This window comes from Doryrhamphus excisus, chromosome 4, assembly GCF_030265055.1.
Source record: "Doryrhamphus excisus isolate RoL2022-K1 chromosome 4, RoL_Dexc_1.0, whole genome shotgun sequence".
Taxonomy (NCBI): Eukaryota; Metazoa; Chordata; class Actinopteri; order Syngnathiformes; family Syngnathidae; genus Doryrhamphus; species Doryrhamphus excisus.
In genome coordinates, this window is record NC_080469.1 from 1282640 (window position 1) to 1309368 (window position 26729).

The window sequence follows — 26729 nt, forward strand, 5'->3', positions numbered from 1 at the left end:
ATACATGTGTATGTATATAAAACTATTAAAAAAACTATTAAAAACAAAACAAAAAACAAAAATAAACAACTAAGGCACTTAAAGTAAGAAAAGTTAAGTTAAGAAAGCTGCTACTATTTGAAACAACTACTAACAATGGTGTATTTATATTATATGTTTTTATTATTATGTATTTATTGCTGGATGAATACTGCATTATTACACTAATATATTGTTCGAGTCCGTCAAAAGATCTCACCAGTTGTTGAAAAGCGGGTTGGTCGATGTCGCTTTGCAGAGCAAAGTCGCTGAGGACTTTCCAGGGGGGCTGGTAGCTCTGCACCTCTACGGGGTTGGCCTGCAGGCCCCCGTCGTGGCGCTCCGGGCTGGCGGCCACCATCGGGGTGCCGGTCATGCCCTGGATGTTCTACGGGACAAAGGAGGAAGTCCGGATCACATTGGATGCACCGATGCGGAACACGCAGCATGTTTCACTGCAGGAGGGGGGCGTGGGGGGGGGGGGGCGTGCGTGCGTGTGCGCGCCCGGCGGTGGTCCCGGGGTGTGTGTGCGCGTGTGTGTGTGTGTAAAGGGTGGGGGGGGGGTTTAGTCAGGTGGTCAATCAATAAACAGCTGTGTGACCGCCACCATAGTGCAGGGGTGTCCAACATGCAGCCCAGGGGCCATTTTTTGTCCGCTACTAGTTTTTTTTTCTATTGTAAAATTTAAAAATATATTTATATATTATTTATATTATTTATAAATGTGAGTGCAAGGGTGTTCAACATGCAACCCAGCGGCCATTTTTGTCCGCTGCTTGTTTTTTTTCTATTGTAAAATTAAAATATATATATATATATATTATTTATATTATTTATAAATGTGAGTGCAAGGGTGTCCAACATGCAGCCCAGGGGCCATTTTTGTCCGCTGCTTGTTTTTTTTCTATTGTAAAATAAAAAATTTTTTTGATAATTTCTATTATTTCTATTATTTATAAATGTGAGTGCGGGGGTGTCCAACATGCAGCCTAGGGGCCATTTTTTGTTCGCTACTAGTTTTTTTTTCTATTGTAAAATTTAAAAAAATATACATATTATTTATAAATGTGAGTGCAGGGGTGTTCAACATGCAGCCCGGGGGTCATTTTTGTCCGCTGCTTGTTTTTTTTCTATTGTAAAATAACCTTTTTTTTTGATAATTTCTATTATTTCTATTATTTATAAATGTGAGTGCAGGGGTGTCCAACATGCAGCCTAGGGGCCATTTTTTGTGAGGGGGTTTTCTATTGTAAAATAAAAAAAACATTTATATTATTTATAAATGTGAGTGTGAATGGTTGTTTGTCTATATGTGTCCTGTGATTGGCTGGCCACCAGTCCAGGGTGTACCCCGCCTCTCGCCCGAAGACAGCTGGGATAGGCTCCAGCATCCCTGCGACCGTCGTGAGGAAAAAAGCGGTAGAAAATGAATGAATGAATATTATTTATATTATTTATATTACTTATATTGTCATAAGACATTTTGTTTCAGCATGTACAACATTTATTTTGATACATTTCAACTCTTATTATCTGTGTAATTATTATAATTATAATTATTATAATTATTATAGTATATAATATAAACATTGAAAAATGAAGGGTATGTTTTAATTCATGAAACAATTTATTATTTTGGAATCTAAATCGCTGTTTTTAAGTCTTTAATCTGAATGAAAACGAATTAAAACTAACACATACTGTACATACCCCTCACTCTACGCCCCCCCCCCCCCCCCCCCAAATAAAACCCTGATCAATAGCGCCCCTGCTGGAGAGGGGAAACATGTGTCTGATTAACAGGAAATGTGGTGCACGTGTTCTATGAAAACGAGTCATGTGAGGCGCACGAGGAGTCGGACTTTAAATAAAAAATGGCCGCCCGCCTGCTTTGAGGCCTTCAATATTGCAGAGTGAAGATTCCTTATTATTATGAATCATATCATATATTTATGGTGATAAATTGATACATATTCTACTTGGGGCCTGGCGTCAAGACTCGAGGTCCTGTGAGAATATTTAATTTATTGTTTCGTTTCAAGTGTATCGCGAGTTTGTATCTTCATCTTATCGGCTGATATCGGAATCGAACTTTACCGTCTTGTCGTTGGGCTGCTGCTGCTGGAGCTGCTTCATCAGCAGGCTCCTCTTCTTGTCTTTGCAGCGCTTGTTCTGGAACCACACCCGGATGACCCGCGGACTGAGGCCGGTCATCTCCACCAGCTGCTCCTTCATCAGCGCGTCCGGCCGCGGGTTGGCGTTGTAGCAGGTCCGCAACGTGTGCAGCTGCTTCTCGTTCAGAACCGTCCGGACCCTGGTGGTCTTCTCGGGCTGCTTGTGGATGTGAGGCCGCAGGGCGGACTGCCGCGCCGAGATCGGTTCTGGACGGGTTGGGAAATGGGAAAGAAATGGAAAGAAATGGGAAAGAAATGGGAAAGAAATCCAACAAGAAGATTATTATTCGATTATGAAAAGCAACTATAGAATGTTAACATATTCCTTTAATGTAATATACATATTATATGTTTTTAAATATCGTTTTAATGTCATTTATACATTTTAACATGTTTGATTCACTAAATTACATAACATGATTTATAAAAAATATGAAATATTTATTTATTCCTGATGGATTTTTTTTAGGTATGAATTAAATTCCTTTTTTGCATTATTATATGATATATATAACACGTTTCCCGACATATTGGCATTAATATTATCATTACTAATACTATACATGTTTTTCCATAACTCTTAATTCAGACACTAAATTCACCTTTTTACATACTGAAAAAAATGTCAAGTTACATATAAATATATAATATATACAGTTTATCCTATACATTATTATAATATATATAGAATTTTTAAAGAAAAAAAACACCCCACATGTCAAGTTGTGTTATCAACATCAATATTTTCCTCTTTTTTTGCTCCTTTTCCCCGTTAATTTTTTTAATAGTATTTTTTTGTGCAATAAACTACAGCCCCCCCCTGCACCCCCCCCAAAAGAAAAACAGTAAATCCACACAGGAGTACAAAATGGCGCAAAGAAAATAATAAATAGCAACATTTTAGACTAGTGTGCGAAAAAATGAACTTTAAATAATTTTCATTTCGAAGTTCAACCGCCGGTAAAGTCAATAAAAAAACGAGTTAAAACGAGTTAAAACGAGTTAAAATGCGCTCACCTGCCATCTGCAAGGGTCTGGCGGGGTGCAGCGGACTGAGCGGGTCTCCGTGGCCCAGCGTGGCCCGCTCCACCACGTCGTGGTCGGCCCGGCAGAAGAGTCCGTCCTCCCGCAGAGCGAACTCGTCTCCCGGGATGAGCTGCCTGCTGCACGCCACGCACCGGAAGCATTCGATGTGGTAGACTTTGGACCGGGCCCTCATCACGAAGTCGTTCTTGCTGAAGCCGATGTTGCACTTGGCGCATTTGATCCCGTATAACCTGACACACGCCAAAACAATTTAGTTATTATTATGACAATAATTATTATTATTTTTCTATAAGCGAGAGGGTCCTCGTTGGAGTCCGGATGGGAGCTGGAGATTATTGACTATTATTACTACTTTCTATTAATTGAAATATGGTCATGATTTGAAAGTTGTGCTGCCCGGGTTATTTTTATTGTATTAAAAATATAATTACAAAAAAAAAAGTTTAATGTAAAAAAAAAAAAGTTTAAAAAAAAACACAAAGCTGACATTTTTCTTGGAATAAAAATAAATCCAATCAAATACACATAATTTTTTTATGATTTTTTTTCATTTTATAATAATGAAATATAAATTATTATTCCAAATATTCCAAAACTCTCCTACCTGATGTAGTCCCGCTTACAGTAAGTCTTTCCATCCCTGACGAAGCAAGTACAGGACTCATCCAAGTACTGACTACACTCGGCGCACTTGAGGCAAGCGGCGTGCCACTCTAGGTCTGGGGACACCCGGAGGATGTACTGGTCGTGGATCTGGTTCCCGCAGCCCACACACAGAGACACCAGCCGCTTCTCTGTGATGATTATTGCGTTATATTATGAATGATTATAATTATGAGTAATATAAAGTCCAACTTACTTTTGGGTGGGTCCCCCATGTCTCCCATGTTGCCAAAGTAAGAAGATGTTCGCTCCACGGTCACAGCGGGCTGCAGCGGGCTGGAAGCTTGGATGTGTCTGCCGGGCCGGGGGGCTGTGCGGTGTGTGTGTGTGCGTGTGTGTGTGCGAGCGGACCCTGTGTGTGTGCGGGGGTGGGGTGGTGGGAGTGGGGGGGCTGATGCTGGTGGGACTGACGTAAGACACAGCAGAGCGTCATCTTCATGCACAGCAGCTGATTGGCTGCTGGACCACTATAGCAAGACTTAATGTGTGTAATCATCCCTTTTACTGTCATATTTAGCTTATACTCTTTATTATATATTATATACGTCTTCTCTTTCGGTACTCCTGGATTGTTCAAAATGTATCAGCCCTGCTGTACAAATTTTCTATATCAAGTATTGCATTCCACCCTTAATAACTTACAATTTTTCAAAAAGTACTGCCTTGGTTTTCTTCAATTTTGGGTGCCCAAGCAAAGTACCATATGACTCATAAGCCAGGTTTACATGAGGAGTTTTTCTCTTTCCGAATGAGCTTTCCGAAAGCAATGGTATCCATGGAAAGGAATATTCCAATAGCGTGTCTACATGCGTCGCTATAATCAACCAGAATAGTCAACGGGGCATGCCCAGTAAAACGTAAACACCAACATCACATGATACCGACTTCCTCGACTTTTTGGAATAACTCCGTATTGCCAGTTTTTCCTTCGTCCGGTCTTGAAATTTAGTTGGAATCAAAAACAAACTTTTTTTCCTCGATTGCTGGCCTCCATTTTTTTAAAATGGAAGAACGTGTGGATCTGCGTGTTACGTCATATCTCAGCATTGGCTGAAAGAACGCACCCGGGAACAGGAAAAGATAAAGTTCAATCTTGCTAATATTTGATAATGAAGCTCGGCACATGTTTTATATAGATATGTATTTTCATTTTGGAATAAAAGTGGACTTGTGAATGGCGTATAGAAGGGTAAACCTCGGATATATCGGAAATTCGCTCACAACGGACAGATAAAAAAGAACCGATTTTTCTGTAATGCATTTCCAATAAAAATTCATTGCATATATCGGATTCTCATCCTTGTTTTTCATCTGGATTTTTAATGCACCGATCGCTACATCAATACAACCGTAGTCCCAAACCCACACAATGAAATATCATACCAAACATATATTATTATTTGCATAAAGTAATCATTGACGAATGATTGCCGTGAATAATGACAACATCGATTATGAAAACCAACTTCCTAATTGACAAGACATGAAATCAATCCAAAAATGTTGTAACTACAGTAAACCTCGGATATATCGGACTCGGATATATCGGAAATTCGCTCACAACGGACAGATAAAAAAAGAACCGATTTTTCTGTAATGCATTTCCAATAAAAATTCATTGCATATATCGGATTTTTTATAACGGATTTCGCCTATTTCGGACAAAATCTCCAGTCCCGTTCCAATGCATTTCCATGAAATTTCCCTGGCATATATCGGATGGCCGCATCGTGGCGCTCCGATTCGCCGAATGGTGACAGGCCGCTATACGACGTCATTTGCAGCGTTTGCAGCGTTGCCTGCGCGTCCAGGTACATTGGAAACATAGTCAAGGAAGTGCCTTTTTATAACGGATAAAATCCCATTTACGCATATACCGGATATAAATCCCATATATGCGTAAAACGGACATTTTCCGGTATACGCATATAACGGATTTCGCTTATATCGGACAAAACCAGTGGGAACAATTGAATCCGATATATCCCAGGTTTACTGTATTTTCTTTTGGAATAAAAGTGGACTTGTGAATGGCGTATAGAAGGGTTTAGATTCTGTTCCACAGATGGCGCTAATGCACACCAAAGCTGCTTGCCAACCGCCAATAAACAACAGAAGAAGAAGAAGAACGCAGTCTGACAATTTTCTGTTCGAGCGGGTACAAGGTACCTCAATCGGATTGGGGAAAAGGAATATTCCACCCCTGGAAATCCCATTATACAGTAAACCTGGGATATATCGGATTCAATTGTTCCCACTGGTTTTGTCCGATATAAGCGAAATCCGTTATATGCGTATACCGGAAAATGTCCGTTTTACGCATATATGGGATTTATATCCGGTATATGCGTAAATGGGATTTTATCCGTTATAAAAAGGCACTTCCTTGACTATGTTTCCAATGTACCTGGACGCGCAGGCAACGCTGCAAACGCTGCAAATGACGTCGTATAGCGGCCTGTCACCATTCGGCGAATCGGAGCGCCACGATGCGGCCATCCGATATATGCCAGGGAAATTTCATGGAAATGCATTGGAACGGGACTGGAGATTTTGTCCGAAATAGGCGAAATCCGTTATAAAAAATCCGATATATGCAATGAATTTTTATTGGAAATGCATTACAGAAAAATCGGTTCTTTTTTATCTGTCCGTTGTGAGCGAATTTCCGATATATCCGAGTCCGATATATCCGAGGTTTACTGTATATTCATTGGGATTGACACTTTTCTTTGGGAATGAGGTGTATACAAAGGTTACATTCTTTCCGTTAGAGCAAATAACCCCAATGGAATTGGAATATTTGGGTCCATGTATATGTGGCTATTGACTAAAGAAGTCGCCATGGGGCCAAATCCATGTACCACTGAGATATATATCGCTTCATGTTATTTTTACTATTAATTAAAAAAGGGGGTCCCAAAATGGCCCCAATAGACGCCCCTCGTCGAACGGAAACTAACCATTTGGTTGGGTTGAAAAAAAAACGATCTGTTATATGTTTACAGTATCTTTTCGTGACAATAATAATTATTTAGTCATTACACAACTGCACTTTTATATTATATTTAGGGATGATTACCGATAATTATCGGCTAGATATTGGTCGATATCGGATTTTTTCCCGATCATGAAAAACGATATTTTTAAAACTGCTGTATACAACTCATATGTGTTATCGGCATCGGCTGATATCAGAAACGAAAAGAGTTGAACAATATCCGTATATCGGTTTTCAGCAAAAAAAAAAGCCAATATGGGACATCACTAATTATATCGTATCGTACCGTACCGTATCATATATCATATCATATCAGTTCTTCACTATGATATCATATTTACATTTGAGTGTGTTTTATTTGGACAAGGAATGAAACACATTCCACAATAAACTGAATGTATTTTTCCACAAGTCAAGTGTGTGACAAAGTGATGGTTGGAACTTTGCATCAGAGAGTGACAGTGACACACACAAGAAGAACAAACACGCCCTCTTTGTGTTGGGAACACACATCAGCAGGGGACAACACACCCACAGCAGTCTTCTTCAACAAACATCTCACACAATATTTACCACACTCTGTTGACAAACATTTCCTGTCCATACTAAAGAAGTCAATTATTTTATGATTTGGGTTGAAACCAGGTGTAAATTTTAATTTTAATGAAATCATCAAAAGTATAGTAGCTGAAGCTTGACTGAAATGCTGTGGAAATACGCTAAAACATAGAATTAAAATAAGAGTAAATTGGTAGACTGAACTTGAAACTGGAAAAAAATTCAAAATCTTACAAAATGCATATTCAAGATTCAAATTGCACGTGGAGTACTCTAAATGTGTACATGTTGGCAGGTGTACACTAACATTGAACCAGGTGTAAATTTTAATTTTAATGAAATCATCAAAAGTATAGTAGCTGAAGCTTGACTGAAATGCTGTGGAAATACGCTAAAACATAGAATTAAAATCAGAGTAAATTGGTAGATTGAACTTGAAACTGAAAAAAAAGTTAAATCTTACAAAATGCATATTCAAGATTCAAATTGCACGTGGAGTACTCTAAATGTGTACATGTTGGCAGGTGTACACTAACATTGAACCAGGTGTAAATTTTAATTTTAATGAAATCATCAAAAGTATAGTAGCTGAAGCTTGACTGAAATGCTGTGGAAATACGCTAAAACATAGAATTAAAGTAAGAGTAAATTGGTAGATTGAACTTGAAACTGAAAAAAAAGTTAAATCTTACAAAATGCATATTCAAGATTCAAATTGCACGTGGAGTACTCTAAATGTGTACATGTTGGCAGGTGTACACTAACATTGAACCAGGTGTAAATTTTAATTTTAATGAAATCATCAAAAGTATAGTAGCTGAAGCTTGACTGAAATGCTGTGGAAATACGCTAAAACATAGAATTAAAATAAGAGTAAATTGGTAGATTGAACTTGAAACTGGAAAAAAAAGTTAAATCTTACAAAATGCATATTCAAGATTCAAATTGCACGTGGAGTACTCTAAATGTGTACATGTTGGCAGGTGTACACTAACATTGAACCAGGTGTAAATTTTAATTTTAATGAAATCATCAAAAGTACAGTAGCTGAAGCTTGACTGAAATGCTGTGGAAATACGCTAAAACATGGAATTAAAGTAAGAGTAAATTGGTAGATTGAACTTGAAACTGGAAAAAAATGGAAATCTTACAAAATGCATATTCAAGATTCAAATTGCACGTGGAGTACTCTAAATGTGTACATGTTGGCAGGTGTACACTAACATTGAACCAGGTGTAAATTTTAATTTTAATGAAATCATCAAAAGTATAGTAGCTGAAGCTTGACTGAAATGCTGTGGAAATACGCTAAAACATAGAATTAAAATAAGAGTAAATTGGTAGACTGAACTTGAAACTGGAAAAAAATTCAAAATCTTACAAAATGCATATTCAAGATTCAAATTGCACGTGGAGTACTCTAAATGTGTACATGTTGGCAGGTGTACACTAACATTGAACCAGGTGTAAATTTTAATTTTAATGAAATCATCAAAAGTATAGTAGCTGAAGCTTGACTGAAATGCTGTGGAAATACGCTAAAACATAGAATTAAAATAAGAGTAAATTGGTAGACTGAACTTGAAACTGGAAAAAAATTCAAAATCTTACAAAATGCATATTCAAGATTCAAATTGCACGTGGAGTACTCTAAATGTGTACATGTTGGCAGGTGTACACTAACATTCAACCAGGTGTAAATTTTAATTTTAATGAAATCATCAAAAGTATAGTAGCTGAAGCTTGACTGAAATGCTGTGGAAATACGCTAAAACATAGAATTAAAGTAAGAGTAAATTGGTAGACTGAACTTGAAACTGAAAAAAATGGAAAATCTTACAAAATGCATATTCAAGATTCAAATTGCATGTGGAGTACTCTAAATGTGTACATGTTGGCAGGTGTACACTAACATTGAACCAGGTGTAAATTTTAATTTTAATGAAATCATCAAAAGTATAGTAGCTGAAGCTTGACTGAAATGCTGTGGAAATACGCTAAAACATAGAATTAAAATAAGAGTAAATTGGTAGACTGAACTTGAAACTGAAAAAAAAGTTAAATCTTACAAAATGCATATTCAAGATTCAAATTGCACGTGGAGTACTCTAAATGTGTACATGTTGGCAGGTGTACACTAACATTGAAAGCTCTTGCGCCGCCCTGACAGGGGGTCCCACTCCATTATTTGAGAAGCACCGCATTACAGTAACATTCTGCTTCAGGAGAAATAGTGGTTACTTCCTTTGGTTGGTTGCTGGTTCGATCCTCAATCAGACTCTAATCATTCAACTGCATAATCATTTAATCTGAAAAATCATTTTCTATTGGTGTAACATTCCACTTATTGTACATCGGTCAGGTGGTAGAGTGGTCAGGTTCCAAACCATTGCTGGTTCGATCCTCAGTCCACATTTATACAAGTCAATAATCATTCTCCGTTTTAATATTGCAATATTTGAAGTTCTGTGTTTTCGTCCACTAACTACTCCCACCTTTCTCAACCATTTGAAACCAATCCAACATCCAAATTTTCAGCTCTTTCAGGACATGTCGGCTATCTTATGGGACTTTTTTCAAAATTCCCACATATTCAATAATTCTATATATTACACACACCTTACCTACACCTTATCCGCAATAGGGTGACGGGGGTATGCTGGAGCCTATCCCAGCTGACTTCGGGCAAGAGGCGGGGTACACCCTGTACTGATCGCGAAGTCTTCCGGATCTCCTGACTTAGTACCCAACATGCCAAGCTAGTACTTACTATATAAGAAGCAATACAATATGAATGAAATGTCATTCAACTCAAATAATATAAAAGATGCATATAAAAATATGAATACAAAATGTTTAAACGAGGGGTCTCAAACACCCGGCCCGCGGGCCAAATGTGGCCCGCAGGACACTAGTTTGAGGCCCCCGCCTTGATATGAAAGTTTAATGTTAGTGCGGCCCGCGCAAGTTTGATATGGATGCTGTATGGTATCATGTACCCAGAAAAAATGATTACGTTTGATTCATGTTCATGTTAAAGGTTAAATAACTGTTAATAGTTATCCTCCCTATCCGTGTGGAAGTGGTAAGTTTTTGGCTATTTAAGTTGAAAGGAAATAACTTGAAGGCTACCGTTTAGGTCGCTAGCTCTCTAGTTTGCGAGTTAGCATGTGTCTCAAGACCCTGCAGTTGCGCAATATGTTGTAAATAAAAAGAGTATAAATGTGACTATAGTCGTGTTTTGTCATGTCTACAGGGCTCTAATAATGCTTTGTTCATTTTAATCTGGAAAAAATAATTTAGGCAATATTCAAAGAGAAGACAATAACATGGTGGGTAATTAGGATTTTTCTCATTAAGAAAAGAATAAGCGGTACCTCGGTTAGCATACGCCTCGATTACCGTTTTTGTTTTGCAGTTATTGTTGGAAATTCACACCCCAGTTTGCGTACATTTTCCAGTTAGCGTACAATATAACGTGCGTCTTGTCGTCTTATTAATGCATTGTTGCTCATTTATTTTTTTATCACAACATCCGTGTTAGCATCCTATTGGCATGCTAACAAATGGAAACACGGATGTTTTGTGACAAAAAATACATTAAGAACACAGCCATATTGTGCGTTAGCTGGAACGTGTATGCAAACCGAAACAAAATTTAGGCGCTAACCAAAAAACACGCTAATCGGGCACTATGCTAACTGTGTAGTTGTTAGTGTTTGTCAGTGGTAATAGATGGATTTTCCAGACTGTGTTCGGACAAAGTTGTGTTTCATAGAATGGTCCTTGGGAAATGTATATTTTCTAGTCCAATCGCAGATTAATGCATTGTTGCTCATTTATTTTTAGCACAACATCCGTGTTAGCATCCTATTGGCTCGCTAACAAATGGAAACAAGGATGTTTTGTGATAAAAAAAATACATTAAGAACACAGTTTATTAATAACACGACAAGATGCGCGCCATATTGTATGTTAACTGGAACGTGTATGCAAACTGAAGCAAAATTTAGGTGCTAACCAAAAAACACGCTAATCGGGCAGTATGCTAATTGTGTATTTGTTAGTGTTTGTCAGTGGTAATAGATGGATTTTCCAGACGGGGGGGGGGGGGGGGGGGGGGGGTGACTGTGTTCGGACAAAGCTGTGTTTCATAGAATGGTCCTTGGGAAATGTATATTTTCTAGTCCAATCGCAGATTAATGCATTGTTGCTCATTTATTTTTAGCACAACATCCGTGTTAGCATCCTATTGGCTCGCTAACAAACGGAAACAAGGATGTTTTGTGATAAAAAAAAATACATGAAGAACACAGTTTATTAATAACACGACAAGATGCGCGCCATATTGTATGTTAACTGGAACGTGTATGCAAACTGAAGCAAAATTTAGGCGCTAACCGAAAAACACGCTAATCAGGCAGTATGCTAACTGTGTATTTGTTAGTGTTTGTCAGTGGTAATAGATGGATTTTCCACTTTTTTTCTATTTTTGTTTGGACAAAGCTGTGTTTCATAGAATGGTCTTTGGGAAGTATATTTTCTAGTTCAATCGCAGTATAATTCTCGATGTCTACTTTAGTTTTTTTTTCAGTTTTGGTTTCTTCTTCTTCGACTGCTTCACTGTGACGCGGACACCTCGCTGTTGACGACGACGTACTGCATGAATGTGCTTGAAGGAGCAGAGAGAATGCATTGAATGAATAATTCGGTATAAATAAATACATAAATAAAATACAAACATAAAATGACGATAAAAATAAATATATTTGAAAAACGACAATGAATCGCCAAATAAAACTGAAGAAAAGAAGCCGTTGTTTTGGCTGTTCTCACATGTGATGAAATTCGCCCGCAGTCGTGGCCCGAGGCTACGGCCGCCCTAGAGACAAAAGACGCCGCACTGCCACCATCATGTTTAACCACCCCTGACACATCATCACCCTTTTTGTGCCTCTCAATCTGAACACACGTACGCGGAGCAGCAGCCACTGCCGTGCTGGAGCACCATCTGTCAGCCCGGTGTCAAGTGGCCCTTGTCTCCAGCGATTATGAAAGCTCCCGCTGCCTCAGGTGCTCCGTGGACCAGCTCGCCCATCCAGAGGGGCTAGGCCAGGCCATATGGTCTGTAGGGCACCGGGGGGCACCCAGGGGAGGCGGTGCTCCTCCCCTGCCGTTGGACAAGACAGCCTGCAACCATCCTCTCTGTCCACTAAAATGTCTCAATCAGATCTGAATGGACAGTGAAGGTCTTGACAGATGCCATTCAGAGCATCTGAAAGGAGCCAAAGTGAGAAGTCTTGCAGGTCAAAGTCAACAGGACTTTGCTTTTAGACCGGGGTCATATGTGGGACCGACTTTTAAAACTGTTCCTTATACTGGGAACTTTTTCACTAAAGCTCAAAAGCTATCCTTGCACACTGAAACCTTGGTTTTCATACGTAGAACATAATATTATCTTACATATATTATATTTCTTTATACTGTATTTGTCTAAATCGGATTTACATTCTGTTTTTGTCAAATGTTTTGGGACTCATTAACAACAAAAACCAAAGTACCAGGATATTTTAACACTATAGTAGCAGCTTTAACCCATAAGAAGACTTTAAATATGTCCTTCACAGCTTTGTGCTTGATCTTACTTAGCCAATGATCACAGTATATATATTTAGATATATATATATAAATATCGCAATGTATTTGGGAACCACTCCAATAAAGAGTCCAGAAAAATGGGGGTACAGTTGCAGAAAAAGTTAAGTTTGTGTGACAGTGAAAGTTACGTTTGTGTGACACAACAGGAACAACCTAGCCTTTCTTTCAATGTGGTTTCCATGGCGATCATTGAATATGACTCTTACGGTTACTTATCAGTGTCCTCATTGGACGTGTATATTTTAAAAAATATATTAGTATATTACTTATTACTATTGAATCTTTACGCAGACATCCTTTCTTGTGAGAATACACATACCCGTGTTAGCTTCCATGGTAACTCCCACGGTGAAATGCACGGCACCGCATTTGTACCAGCGGCACTTAAGGTAAATGACAACCTGCAAAATGTCACCGCCGCTGACTGACTTGTTCTTTTTCAAAGATATGTGCTTGTGTAATGTCTTCATAAAAATATGACTTAAACCGGGGGTCTCAAACAAGCGGCCCGCGGGCCAAATGTGGCCCGCAGGACACTAGTTTGAGGCCCCCCGCCTTGATATGAAAGTTTAATGTTTAAAAGTTTGATATGGATGCTGTATGGTATCATGTACCCAGAAAAAATTATTACGTTTGATTCATGTTCATGTTAAAGGTTAAATAACTGTTAATAGTTATCCTCCCTATCCGTGTGGAAGTGGTAAGTTTTTGGCTATTTAAGTTGAAAGGAAATAACTCGAAGGATACCGTTTAGGTCGCTAGCTCTCTAGTTTGCGAGTTAGCATGTGTCTCGAGACCCTGCAGTTGCGCAATATGTTGTAAATAAAAAGAGTATAAATGTGACTATAGTCGTGTTTTGTCATGTCTACAGGGCTCTAATAATGCTTTGTTCATTTAAATATGAAAAAAAATCAGTCTACCCACCAACTATATGTGCTTTCTTAAGTTTTTATTATTTGCCGTTTTATTATTATTATTATTATATTTATTTATTTATTACTGATTGATTGATTTTCTTTATTCTTGATTTGTTTATTTATTTTTCATCTTATTTTGTGTAGAAAAATAAAAAGTAAGATATATATGGAACCAAAGTAAAGTTTATTCATTTTTCTGTTTTTAATAAATGCGTTTTTTTTGGAAAACCTGATGCGGCCCAGCCTCGCCCAAACCCTAGCCCCAGTGGCCCCCAGGTAAATTGAGTTTGAGACCCCTGTTTTAAATGGTACGGCCAAGGGGAAGAAATCACTAAGAAATGGGACATTACTTGATTCCCATGAAGTCATCACCCTTCATTGCTTGCTGGCTGTGACATAAACACATGAGATCATGAAATTGTTCAACAAATGTATAATTATCAACAAATATATAAACCTTACCAGTCATCATTTCCAAAATGACTTTTCCATATTGGGATTGCAGCTTTTGAATTGGTCCTGGAGTACAGAGCTGACTTCAGGTGCCTCATCTTCTGCAGGAACGACACATAAACATGATTAATTGATGATATAAATACAATAATAATAGTAGTATAGAATACCATGAGTATTGTTGGTGGACTAAGGTGGACAATGTGCATGTATGTGTACATGAGCGGTTAGATATCTAATATTAAAACTGGGACATCACTTGATTCTCGTAAACACGTAAAACCTAACACATGTACGCATGTGTACAATCCATGCATGTAAAATACTGTAAATGTGCAGTACTGCGCTCAAAAAGACGACGAGTACAGTGAATTTCAACGCTGCCAAGTAAACATTTTTGCAAGCCGTTGTTTTCCCAGCCTTGTTGTTCCTATTGTGATGTGTGCCGACAGTGACAGTGCTCCTGGGATACGTTCGTCTGGCTTTCTGTGTCACTAAATAAATGAAGAAACTGTTGCTACACAGCTAGCATGTTTATTTGTTTACTGAGGGTTTTTTTTTCTTTGAGGTGGAAAAGGTCGCAAATGAGATCTGTTCATTTGTCAAGATCGCCGTTAGCACCGCGCTTAAAATAATTTACAATTATCTCAATATTAGTCGACTGTGGACATAAAATTTATGGCTAAGTTCGAATCTTCAGAACAACAACTCATTGTTTAAACACTGAGTGCTTTCCAAGTCGGTAAGGAAACGGTAACTCTTTTCACAACAATACATTGGAAATTACAGTAGCCACAACAGTCTGGCTAAACCCATCACACAGCAACTTAACACTCAAACGGTATGCCTGGGAAATAAACAAACATGTACCAATACAAAATTGAAATGAAAACGTTTTAATGTTTTCCCATAAGGCATTGCATCTGAGCAACATTCATTGGGCTGCTGTAATGACATCAGCCTCCCTGAGCCACCATCCATTTTCTTATGTTGGTTGTCCTCTAATTAAAAGCTTTGCTCAAACGAAATGCATTATGGGAAAGCTTTAAAATGTCAAACACAGAACTGCCTGGTCCTCACAGATTCATGTGTGCCGCAATATTTCATGGTATATGGCAGGGGTCTCAAACTCAATTTACCTGGGGGCCACTGGAGCTAGGGTCTGGGCAAGGCTGGGCCGCATCAGGTTTAAAAAATAAAAAAAACGCATTTATTAAAAACAGAAAAATATACAAACTTGTTCAGTGCTTTGGTTCCGATTTTCTACAATAAAAGTTCTGATAAAACATTCCACTGTTCTCAAATATCTTAATTTTTATTTTTCTACACAAAATAAGATGAAAAATAAATAAACAAATCAAGAATAAAGAAAATCAATCAATCAGTAATAAATAAATAAATATAATAATAATAATAAAACGGTAAATAATAAAAACTTAAGAAAGCACATATAGTTGGTGGGTAGACAAATGATTTTTTTCATATTAAAATGAACAAAGCATTATTAGAGCCCTGTAGACATGACAAAACACGACTATAGTCACATTTATACTCTTTTTATTTACAACATATTGCGCAACTGCAGGGTCTTGAGACACATGCTAACTCGCAAACTAGAGAGCTAGCGACCTAAACGGTAGCCTTCAAGTTATTTCCTTTCAACTTAAATAGCCAAAAACTTACCACTTCCACACGGATAGGGAGGATAACTATTAACAGTTATTTAACCTTTAACATGAACATGAATCAAACGTAATCATTTTTTCTGGGTACATGATACCATACAGCATCCATATCAAACTTGCGCTTAAACATTCATATCAAGGCGGGGGCCTCAAACTAGTGTCCTGCGGGCCACATTTGGCCCGCGGGCCGCGTGTTTGAGACCCCTGATATAAACCTATGTACAGTATATTACTGCCTTTTTTTCATTCAGTGCCAGTCCTGCTGTTTTCCCTAAAGCCCTGCTACTGTAGTATGTCTGAGTCCCCTTAAATGAAGCCAAACAAAGCATTTCAGTATCACAACAGCAGGAGGTTAATTCTGTGCTGGTAAAAAAAAAACGCTTGTTGTTCTGTTTAAGTGTATATTTAATACACAAACGCATTTGCATACATCGTTTGAATTATTGAAGTATTTGTCTGAACAAAACAATGTCCCGTGTGAACAAATCTTATCTTTTTAGAACGGTGCTTCAAATGTCGAAGTTAATGTCGTAAGAACTTTCTTGGTGGAGGAAAATACACAGGATATGAATAAATGAAGTGCATTGTTCCTAAATTCTAAATCGATCACTCAAGCCCTGACAAAAGGCTTTTGTAAGAGCTGTGAAAGAATGATATATATCATTCTGTATATAATTATATAGCTTGAAATTCCTGCTGAGCAATTATGATAAAAGTACATTTCACGCGTACACGCAGTTACTTTTTTCGTTAAGTGCCATGTTGGATGAAATGTGATGCCCAGTCCACTTACATCTTTTCTTTCTGCAAAGTTAGAACACCAAAATAGCTTCACATGACTGTTTTTGTTAGTGTAAGCCAGTGTTTCTCAATTAGTGGGGAGGGACACACTAGAGGCAGAAAGTACTTTCGGTGTTACTGCAGACCTGCCAACATGTACAAATGCATCAGTTCTAGTTGTCATCTTACTGTTCATAAAACCATATAACCAAATGTTCCACTTCTACTCTTGTGGAGTACATGAGCTTTAAAAAAAAAAAAGTGCCATGACTGATATTAATAATATCGAATGTGTTCTCGGTGTGAACTGCCATGCATACCGACTTCCATCACAAACAATTCCACACAGACGTCGTCACCTTAGCCTTAAAGGTCACTGAGGTCGACAAGCGGATGCTTTCTCCCAGACATCCCAAGTGGTGGATAAATGTCTGCCCTTCTTGCACGTCTTTTCCACTCACTCATTGTACGCACGTACGTATCAGTCGGTGCGTATTTCTTGATAGACTCCACCTCATCTGAACAGCATCGATGGTGAAAAATCACACATATAAAAAGTTTATTATCATTTTTTTTTTCCATCTTCGCTATGTCATATCAAAGAGAGAGTGAGAATTTGGGTGAAAAGACGAGACGTGTTGCCACTGGCTCCGCCCTCTCTAATTGTGTTTGCTGTCAGGCTGAGCCAAGCTACAATTATCACACTGAATGTTGCCATAATTGCTTTGTTGTTCAATGATTTCATGTGACTGTGGTAATTGACTTGATTCTATTCAAATATGCCAATTAGACATTGTAATTATAGTTATGTCTTTTCACTGTCACTAAAAAGATGTAATACTGTTATTAGCCCAGAGTGCAGGGATGGTTTAATATTGCTCATGCGCTGCTGTCTTGGTTGCAATTAAAATGTGGAGAACGGTACAAAAGACGACTTTTGGATGCTTGGGGTTTTTCACCACATTGGAGTCAAAGTCAAGTCATTTCTTAGCACAACCCCGCCTTCCTTCGTGAATATGTTGTCGTTCTCACGCTATCGCACTTTAAAAGTCACACTCGGTCAAAATTCTCAGTAAATGCTGAAACACTGAAGCTCAACAGAAATTTATAAATACCATATACCAGGGGTCTCAAACATGCGGCCCGCGGGACAAATGTGGCCCGCAGGACACTAGTTTGAGGCCCCCGCCTTGATATGACAGTTTAATGTTAGTTTGATATGGATGCTGTATGGTATCATGTACCCAGAAAAAATGATTACGTTTGATTCATGTTCATGTTAAAGGTTAAATAACTGTTAATAGTTATCCTCCCTATCCGTGTGGAAGTGGTAAGTTTTTGGCTATTTAAGTTGAAAGGAAATAACTTGAAGGCTACCGTTTAGGTCGCTAGCGCTCTAGTTTGCGAGTTAGCATGTGTCTCAAGACCCTGCAGTTGCGCAATATGTTGTAAATAAAAAGAGTATAAATGTGACTATAGTCGTGTTTTGTCATGTCTACAGGGCTCTAATAATGCTTTGTTCATTTTAATATGAAAAAAATCATTTGTCTACCCACCAACTATATGTGCTTTCTTAACTTTTTATTATTTGCTGTTTTATTATTATTATTATATGTATTTATTTCTGATTGATTTTCTTTATTCTTGATATGTTATTTATTTATCACCTTATTTTGTGCAGAAAAATAAAAATTAAGATATCTGAGAACAGTGGAATGTTTTATCAGAACTTTTATTGTAGAAAATTGGAACCAAAGCACTGAAAAAGTTTGTATATTTTTCTGTTTTTAATAAATGCGCTTTTTTTTGTTTTTTTTTTGAAAACCTGATGCGACCCAGCCTTGCCCAGACCCTAGCTCCCGTGGCCCCCAGTTAAATTGAGTTTGAGACCCCTGGTATAAAGGGCACACCACCTTTGGTATGACCTGTTTATTTGACATTCTCTAACAGATTTAACAGTTTTATTTCTCTTACCATGCAAGCCAAACCAGAAAGAAGGAAGGGTTTAGGATCAGGTTATGGTCCGGATCTAATGGACTATTGTAAAAGAGTCTGTTTAGGGAGGAGCGACAAGTGCTGCAGGCGGCATGGTGTGTAACTTAGTGACTGCTGGTACTTAATGTATAATACAATATTCTACACGCTGCCGTTTGTCATTGGAAGGGAGACACAGATTATGGCTCGGGGCAGTGCAACTGTTCTACGGGGTGCTGGGAAGTGGACTAAAAGCTCCTCCAGCTGAGCCAAGCCGGTTGCTTACTGAAGTGATCAACATCACCCCTGCTTTTTCACACACACACACACACACACACACACACACACACACACATAAACTGAATGATCTTTTTTGTTGTCAAAGACTGCAGCTTGACACGCTTTATTTTGCTGACAAAGAAAATTAGTGGCCACAGCAAATGTGTTGTACCATTCTCCTGTGGATCGTTACATGCAGAACCGGAGATTATTTTATGTTATTTTATTGGTGAAAGTAAAAATATATTTACATTTATGTATACGTATGTATACTTTAGATAAATGATAGCTGCTGTTAACAAAGCCACTTGAAGGTCTTCTATAAGGACCCTGAGTATAACAAGTTCTATCTTCTAGACCAGGGGTCTCAAACTCAATTTACTTGGGGGCCACTGGAGCTCGGGGCTGGGTGAGACTGGGCAGCATCAGGTTTTCTAAAAAAAAAACAAAAAAAACGCATTTATTAAAAACAAAAAAAATTAAAAATCTTCGCTTTGGTTCCAATTTTCTACAAGAAAAGCTCCGATAAAACATTCCACTGTTCTCAAATATCTTACTTTTTATTTTTCTACACAAAATAAGATGAAAAATAAATAAACAAATCAAGAATAAAGAAAATCAATCAATCAGTAATAAATAAATAAATATAATAATAGTAATAAAACGGCAAATAATAAAAACCACATATAGTTGGTGGGTAGACAAATGATTTTTTCATATTAAAATGAACAAAGCATTATTAGAGCCCTGTAGACATGACAAAACACGACTATAGTCACATTTATACTCTTTTTATTTACAACATATTGCGCAACTGCAGGGTCTTGAGACACATGCTAACTCGCAAACTAGAGAGCTAGCGACCTAAACGGTAGCCTCCGAGTTATTTCCTCTCAACTTAAATAGCCAAAAACGTACCACTTCCACACGGATAGGGAGGATAACTATTAACAGTTATTTAACCTTTAACATGAACATGAATCAAACGTAATCATTTTTTCTGGGTACATGATACCATACAGCATCCATATCAAACTTGCGCGGGCCGCACTAACATTAAACTTTCATATCAAGGCGGGGGCCTCAAAGTAGTGTCCTGCGGGCCACATTTGGACCGCGGGCCGCGTGTTTGAGACCCCTGAACTAGACTAAAACGACTAAAACCCGCATATAGAACTGACTAAAATGAGAAGCATTTTCATCCAAATGAAATGAAAGACTAAAAATAAAACGGCTAACTATGACAATATTCCATAAAATATAAATAAGGAATCCCACTTAACACGGTAGGTGTGGAACCAATTAAAGGTGATAAAAAAAGGGATTACTGTAGCAATATAATTTTAACAACACCAATAAAAAGAAAATAAAGTGAAAAATAGCAATTGTGACAAAATAGTGACACAAAAAAGTAACAAAATACGTGAGCCTCTTGGGAAAAACTGTAGGTTTAGTAGTGATATGCTATGATAGTCATAAGAAAGTACTTAAGTATGTACAGTATATGACGTGGCAGAGGTACCTGCGTGTAATTGAGTGTTACTAAGTAGTTGTATCCTCAGTAGACGTGTTAGGGATGGGGGACGTTGGGGGCGGGGGGGGGGGGGTGATGGCACAAGAGCCTGCAGATGCTTGCTCAATGGCAAACAATGTAGACAAGCCCCCTGACAGAACGAGGCCCCTCTGAATTATCACCCACTCCTCCCGGCTAATTAAAATTTGCTTGTAACTTATGTCAGTCATTTGAAGGCTGACAATTCCCTAACCTCCCCCTCATTTTCATTTGCGCCACGTGCATGTTTATTGTTAAGGAGGGGAGTCGTGACGCTGCTCAAATTCAATCATGTTTTTGGTTGTTTTTTTTTTTTTTCGCTTCAGCTCTCAATGCTCTTCCTCTTTTCCCTCCATGCATTGACTTCTCTTGTGTGGATTAAAGATGTGACAGTCACCAATGAGTGGAATACTCTTTAAACCGGGGGTCTCAAACACGCGGCCCGCGGGCCAAATGTGGCCCGCAGGACACTCGTTTCAGGCCCCCGCCTTGATATGAAAGTTTAATGTTTGATATGGATGCTGTATGGTATCATGTACCCAGAAAAAATTATTACGTTTGATTCATGTTCATGTTAAAGGTTAAATAACTGTTAATAGTTATCCTCACTATCCGTGTGGAAGTGGTAAGTTTTTGGCTATTTAAGTTGAAAGGAAATAACTTGAAGGCTACCGTTTAGGTGGCTAGCTCTCTAGTTTGCGAGTTAGCATGTGTCTCAAGACCCTGCAGTTGCGCAATATGTTGTAAATAAAAAGAGTATAAATGTGACTATAGTCGTGTTTTGTCATGTCTACAGGGCTCTAATAATGCTTTGTTCATTTTAATATGAAAAAAATCATTTGTCTACCCACCAACTATATGTGGTTTCTTAAGTTTTTATTATTTGCCGTTTTATTATTATTATATTTATTTATTACTGATTGATTGATTTTCTTTATTCTTGATTTGTTTATTTATTTTTCATCTTATTTTGCGCAGAAAAATAAAAATGAAGATATTTGAGAACAGTGGAATGTTTTATCAGAGCTTTTCTTGTAGAAAATCGGAACCAAAGCACTGAAAAAGTTTGTATATTTTTCTGTTTTTAATAAATGCTTTTTGGGGGGGGGGGAACCTGATGCGGCCCAGCCTTGCCCAAACCCTAGCTCCAGTGGCCCACAGGTAAATTGAGTTTGAGACCCCTGCATTAAATAATACCTCACAGCCACATTTACACTCCTATCTAAGATATAAATATGACATATATCGGTACGTCGTATCATTCCCATATTTACCAAAATATGCGCTTGTTGTTGCCAGTCAATAAAAGAATGTTTGGAAGTCATGCATATGCAAGCATCAATTGTGACGAGTCTGATCCAGTCCGTTCCTGTCGTGAAGCAATCGAGTGCGACCACTGAGGAAAGTAATCAGCATCATTAATATTTCAGAGTTTGCCACGCCCTCCCGACTGTTATTCAATCTCAGCTCCTGTTCCACTCTGCACTTTATGTTGCCATTATTTATTTACCGTTCAACAAGGTGGCAGCATGAACAAGCTCATCGCGACGTTGGACATGAGGAGGGGACGTTTTCTAGAGGTGTGTCCCCCACCCTTGTAAAGACGGGGGGGGGATTATAAAGGTGCCAAAACATTGTGGTTTTTGTTCCTGTTCTGCCCTTCTAACACCCTTCCTGTATGAGAATACAGTAATCCCTCGCCACCTCATGCTTACAATTTCATGACTTCACTGTAACACGACTTTTATAAAAAATATTATTAGTAGTAGTAGTAAAAAAAATGCATAATTAAGCAAATTTGACATGTTTTTTTTAACCCGAATTAACCATTGTCGAGCATAAAAATTGCTAAATGAAGTAAAATACAAATAAGGCATTCAGAAGATGCATTCAAAGACATTGTGATGATATGTTCTATTCTACACTGGTCACTATGTGTTAGTAACGTTACTGTAATGTTGTGTGAGACACACAAGCACCAGACTCGATCACCGGAACAACAGACTGCAGGTTCGAATGATCTCACAAAAAGCACAATAATCCCTCGACATCACTTCCTGTCAGACTCCCAGTCATCGTCAACAGTTAACACATGAGTCGTATTTATGTCTTATTTTCTCTTGTTATGTCTACTATATTGGGTAATATGAAAAACATATCTAGAAGGCGGGAAACAGCTTTTACAGTATATGCTCTCGCTATGAAAATATTCCATTTATAAATAATAAATCCTACCTTGTAGGAATTAATTTAAATGAGAAATTCTAGAACCAATTAACCACACTAAATGATGGATTAAAGAACAACGATAGCATCATTATCACATACATATGTCTTAATAATATCACAACCACAAATATTTCCAGTGAAATTATGGTGGATATATATTATGATGTATGTATAAATTGAAATCCTGTGGTACAGAATAAGGAAGACAATCCACAGTGACTTTACGTGTATTCACCATCAGGATTTATTCTTCCTCTCAGAACAATAACAACACTTCAGATCTCATAAGTCAAATAGTTCCTTATTTGTTTCTAGCATTATTAAAAAATTGGAACACCGATTACAATAGCATTTGATGTTAACACATTTTCTTCATATGTCAATCTAGTGACAATTTCCACAGTAAATGTATACTTTTAACATCTCTTTAGCACAATATCAGGAAAACTGTCCTTTATTTCAATTAGCCTGCTTAATGCTAGCCACCATACACTGAGGCCTGCTAGCATTAGCCGTTAGCCATTTCACATGTGCTAAATGCTCTACAAAACATTTTATAACAAACCACTTTGCAGTCAGCTGTTTACTTTAGTAACTTTATACACTCTTTACAGTTGTTTGTATAAATTATTTCTACTTTATACTAACCTGTGGTACAGAATAAGGAAGACAATCCACGATGAATTGACGTGTGTATTTACCGTCATTATTTATTCTTCTTCTTTCCTTTTATCACCTGCTCTATACCGCCATCGCTGCTAGCACCCCCTAGTGGACCTGGTGGTATTACACCCAAACGCCAACAATGGAGATTTGATTATTTTAGACACAAACATATTTGAAAAATAATGCGGTGTCTGTTTTTACAACTGATTTTTATACATCAAACATATTTATGGATTTTCAACTGTTTTTTTTATCATGTTAACTTGTTGAATCCTTTTTATGTACCTTACATATACTACATAGTTGTATGTTTTTTGGTGTGAAATACTACTGTACAGTATTACAGTAGAGCCCTGCACATTTTTAATTCAGCATTCACAATGTTTGTGGATTTTGGGACATTTTATTGTTAATTTATTGTTAATTTTTTTCAAAAATAGGCCCATCTTTTCCACATTTTAGTCACCATAAATAAGTAAATACTGTAGAAGCTGAGTTTTAATTTGTTAAAACACAAATACTAAATCAGCAAAACATTTGCATTTCTGAAAAAAATATGTACATTTGTGGAAAATATCATATCTATTAAATATCCGGTAAAGATGAGTTTAAAAACAGGAAAGCAAAGAGAGCAATTCAAAGCAGACTATTTGTACGCGGATGATTAATATTTCATTGTTTTCCAATGGCTGCTCTTAAATGAATATCCATAGTCAGTATTACTCACGACAAGCATGCTATTGTCTGCCAAGTCAGCCACGAGTGGCTTTTCTATTTAAAAAAAAAAGGACTTTTATATGAAAATGAGGAGCATGTGATGAAAGGCGTAAAATACAAGACTGTCTTTCATATCTGAGAGGGTTAATCCATTAGGGAAATTTATGCTAATACAGACATTTTGACTTTGTTCAAATTTCATTTATATTGCAATATTACCTGAATCCAAAGAAAAGTTTATTTGGAATGAAGCAGCGATTGCTCATGTTTGGTTAGATGAGAAGACGTGACCCTCATGCTATCATAACCTCGTATTATCAGCGTCTACCGTGGCAAGAGAAACAAGAAAAGATGTGATATTTTTTTTTTCTAAGCGAACACTGAACGCCATGTGTGTTTCTGAGATTCTGGGATGAGACCTGCAAATCTGAGGCCATGCTTCTCGGTCTGAAAAGAGTGGACTGCACCCTCCTGGTTGGGAATGAAGTCCTGTCCCAGGTGGAGGAGTACCCCGAGGTCTTGTTCACAAGCGGGGAAGGTTGCAGTGTGAGGATCGGTTCAATGTGATTCATTCCAGAACAACAAACATCATCGTAATTCGTAATTTGAGCATAAAAAACCTGTTCCCGACTTTCGAAACATGTTTTTTTTAACATTATTAGAGCCCTCAAGATGTAAAATAACACCCCTATAGTCACCTTTAAACTCCTGTTACCCAATTTAGTAGCCATAATAAAATAAAATAAGATTTTGATGATTTTAGTTGAACTTTATACTAATATTTAACAACACAGTCATAAAATGTTTCAAAAATGGGCAAAAAAATGTTTCGCAGCCCCAGAGACTTAGCGGAGGTTAAGCGTACGTACTGTACATATTACGTAATGTTGTCTGATTGGTTTATCGTTGCCAGCGTACATATTTCGTCCCTGTGTCAGGGGGAAATGGCCTGACAGTCAATCAAGCAGAACGCTTATCAAAGTAGCATAACAACATTTTTACAAATTTTCGAGGAAATTAAAAGTGCACCTTAGAATGTGGAAAATACTGTAATTTTTTTTGCAAAATTCCAAGCACAAAGTGAAAAAAACTGCGTTCAAGGACTGGTACCCATTATGGTATTGTATGGTCATATCACCTCGTACTTCAGTACAGGACAAAAAATAAAAGATTAATTAATTTTAAATTTTAAATTTTAAATTTTAAATTTTAAATTTTAAATTTTAAATTTTAAATTTTAAATTTTAAATTTTAAATTTTTTATTTTTTATTTTTTATTTTTTATTTTTTATTTTTTATTTTTTATTTTTTATTTTTTATTTTTTATTTTTTGTCCTGTACTGAAATACGAGTAAAATATACTATATACAATAAAATTTAAAATTTAAAATTTAAAATTTAAAATTTAAAATTTAAAATTTAAAATTTAAAATTTAAAATTTAAAATTTAAAATTTAAAATTTAAAATTTAAAATTTAAAATTTAAAATTTAATTATATATAGTATATTAAAAAAAAACCTTAAACTATATTAGGAAAGCAGGAAGTGAACAAATGTAACAGTTAGTGATTGTAAAAGTACCAGATGGGGGGGTAGGATTTAATAAGCTTTGCTTCTTCCTACTCCTTTTGGACATGTGGAACTGGGAACTGATTATGGGATGCACTCAATTGGAATCTGATGCATGTTCAAATGAAATAAAACCATTACCAATACTGCCGACCATATGTTACTTTGTTGTACTTTACATGATTACTACTATAACTCTTACTGCATGAAGTATAAGTATACGTGAGTGTGTGAAGATTTTCTGGCGATATGCGAAAAAGTTGTGGTGATGGTGAAAGTGGGGGTCCTGTGGGGGTCCTGCGGGGGTCCTGCGGGGGTCCTGGTTAACTAGATTGGTTTAGACTTGGAGAGGGATGGGGGGCGGGATCCAGCTGGAATAGAAACAGATACTAAATAACAGGTGCTCCCCACCCCCCACGGCTGGTGCCACCACGAACCTTGAACTCTGACTTGACCTTGTGTATAAAGACAAGCCCCCCTGCCCCCCCCCCCCTTTATTTTCCTGTACTTCTTTTCTCAGCAGCACTTCAGGGCAGCAGAGACAAATAAAAGCAGGACGGGGAGGCCCAAACGTTACTGTTACTTGCTGTGGCGGAAACAATTTGAAAATGAATGATGCTTTTCCCGTCCCCCGAGGCACTTACGTCTTCCTCACTTTGCAGCGCTCGCTCGCTCCATGTGAGCGGGAGGCGGGGAGGGCGAGGGGGAATTAGCATAAAGGACCAAATGCAACAACAGCGGAGTCTGAAAGAGCTAACCGGTGGGTGGATTAAGTATGTCGCTGAATGG

General features: G+C 37.6%; 1 protein-coding gene and 1 long non-coding RNA gene across 4 annotated transcripts in view; both read right to left on the reverse strand.

Moving 5' to 3' along the window:
- isl1a (ISL LIM homeobox 1a) overlaps positions 1 to 4213 on the reverse strand; it is a 64082-nt gene extending 59869 nt beyond the window's left edge. For all 3 annotated transcript variants that reach the window (XR_009129601.1, XR_009129600.1, XM_058070778.1), the window contains exons 1-5: positions 4099 to 4213; positions 3844 to 4033; positions 3210 to 3469; positions 2116 to 2399; positions 239 to 406 (exon numbers count right to left, since the gene is read on the reverse strand). Coding sequence is in view for 1 of the 3 variants with exons in the window: in XM_058070778.1 (XP_057926761.1) it covers positions 239 to 406; positions 2116 to 2399; positions 3210 to 3469; positions 3844 to 4033; positions 4099 to 4126 (930 nt within the window). In the remaining 2 variants the exon portion in view is untranslated. The remainder of the gene's footprint in view (positions 1 to 238; positions 407 to 2115; positions 2400 to 3209; positions 3470 to 3843; positions 4034 to 4098) is intronic.
- Positions 4214 to 14256: 10043 nt separating this feature from the next.
- Positions 14257 to 23690, reverse strand: LOC131127860 (uncharacterized). Its single transcript, XR_009129568.1, has 3 exons — positions 23637 to 23690; positions 14499 to 14590; positions 14257 to 14425 (listed from the first exon to the last, which is right to left on the reverse strand). It is a non-coding gene; the product is annotated as an uncharacterized LOC131127860 (long non-coding RNA).
- Positions 23691 to 26729: the final 3039 nt, after the last annotated feature.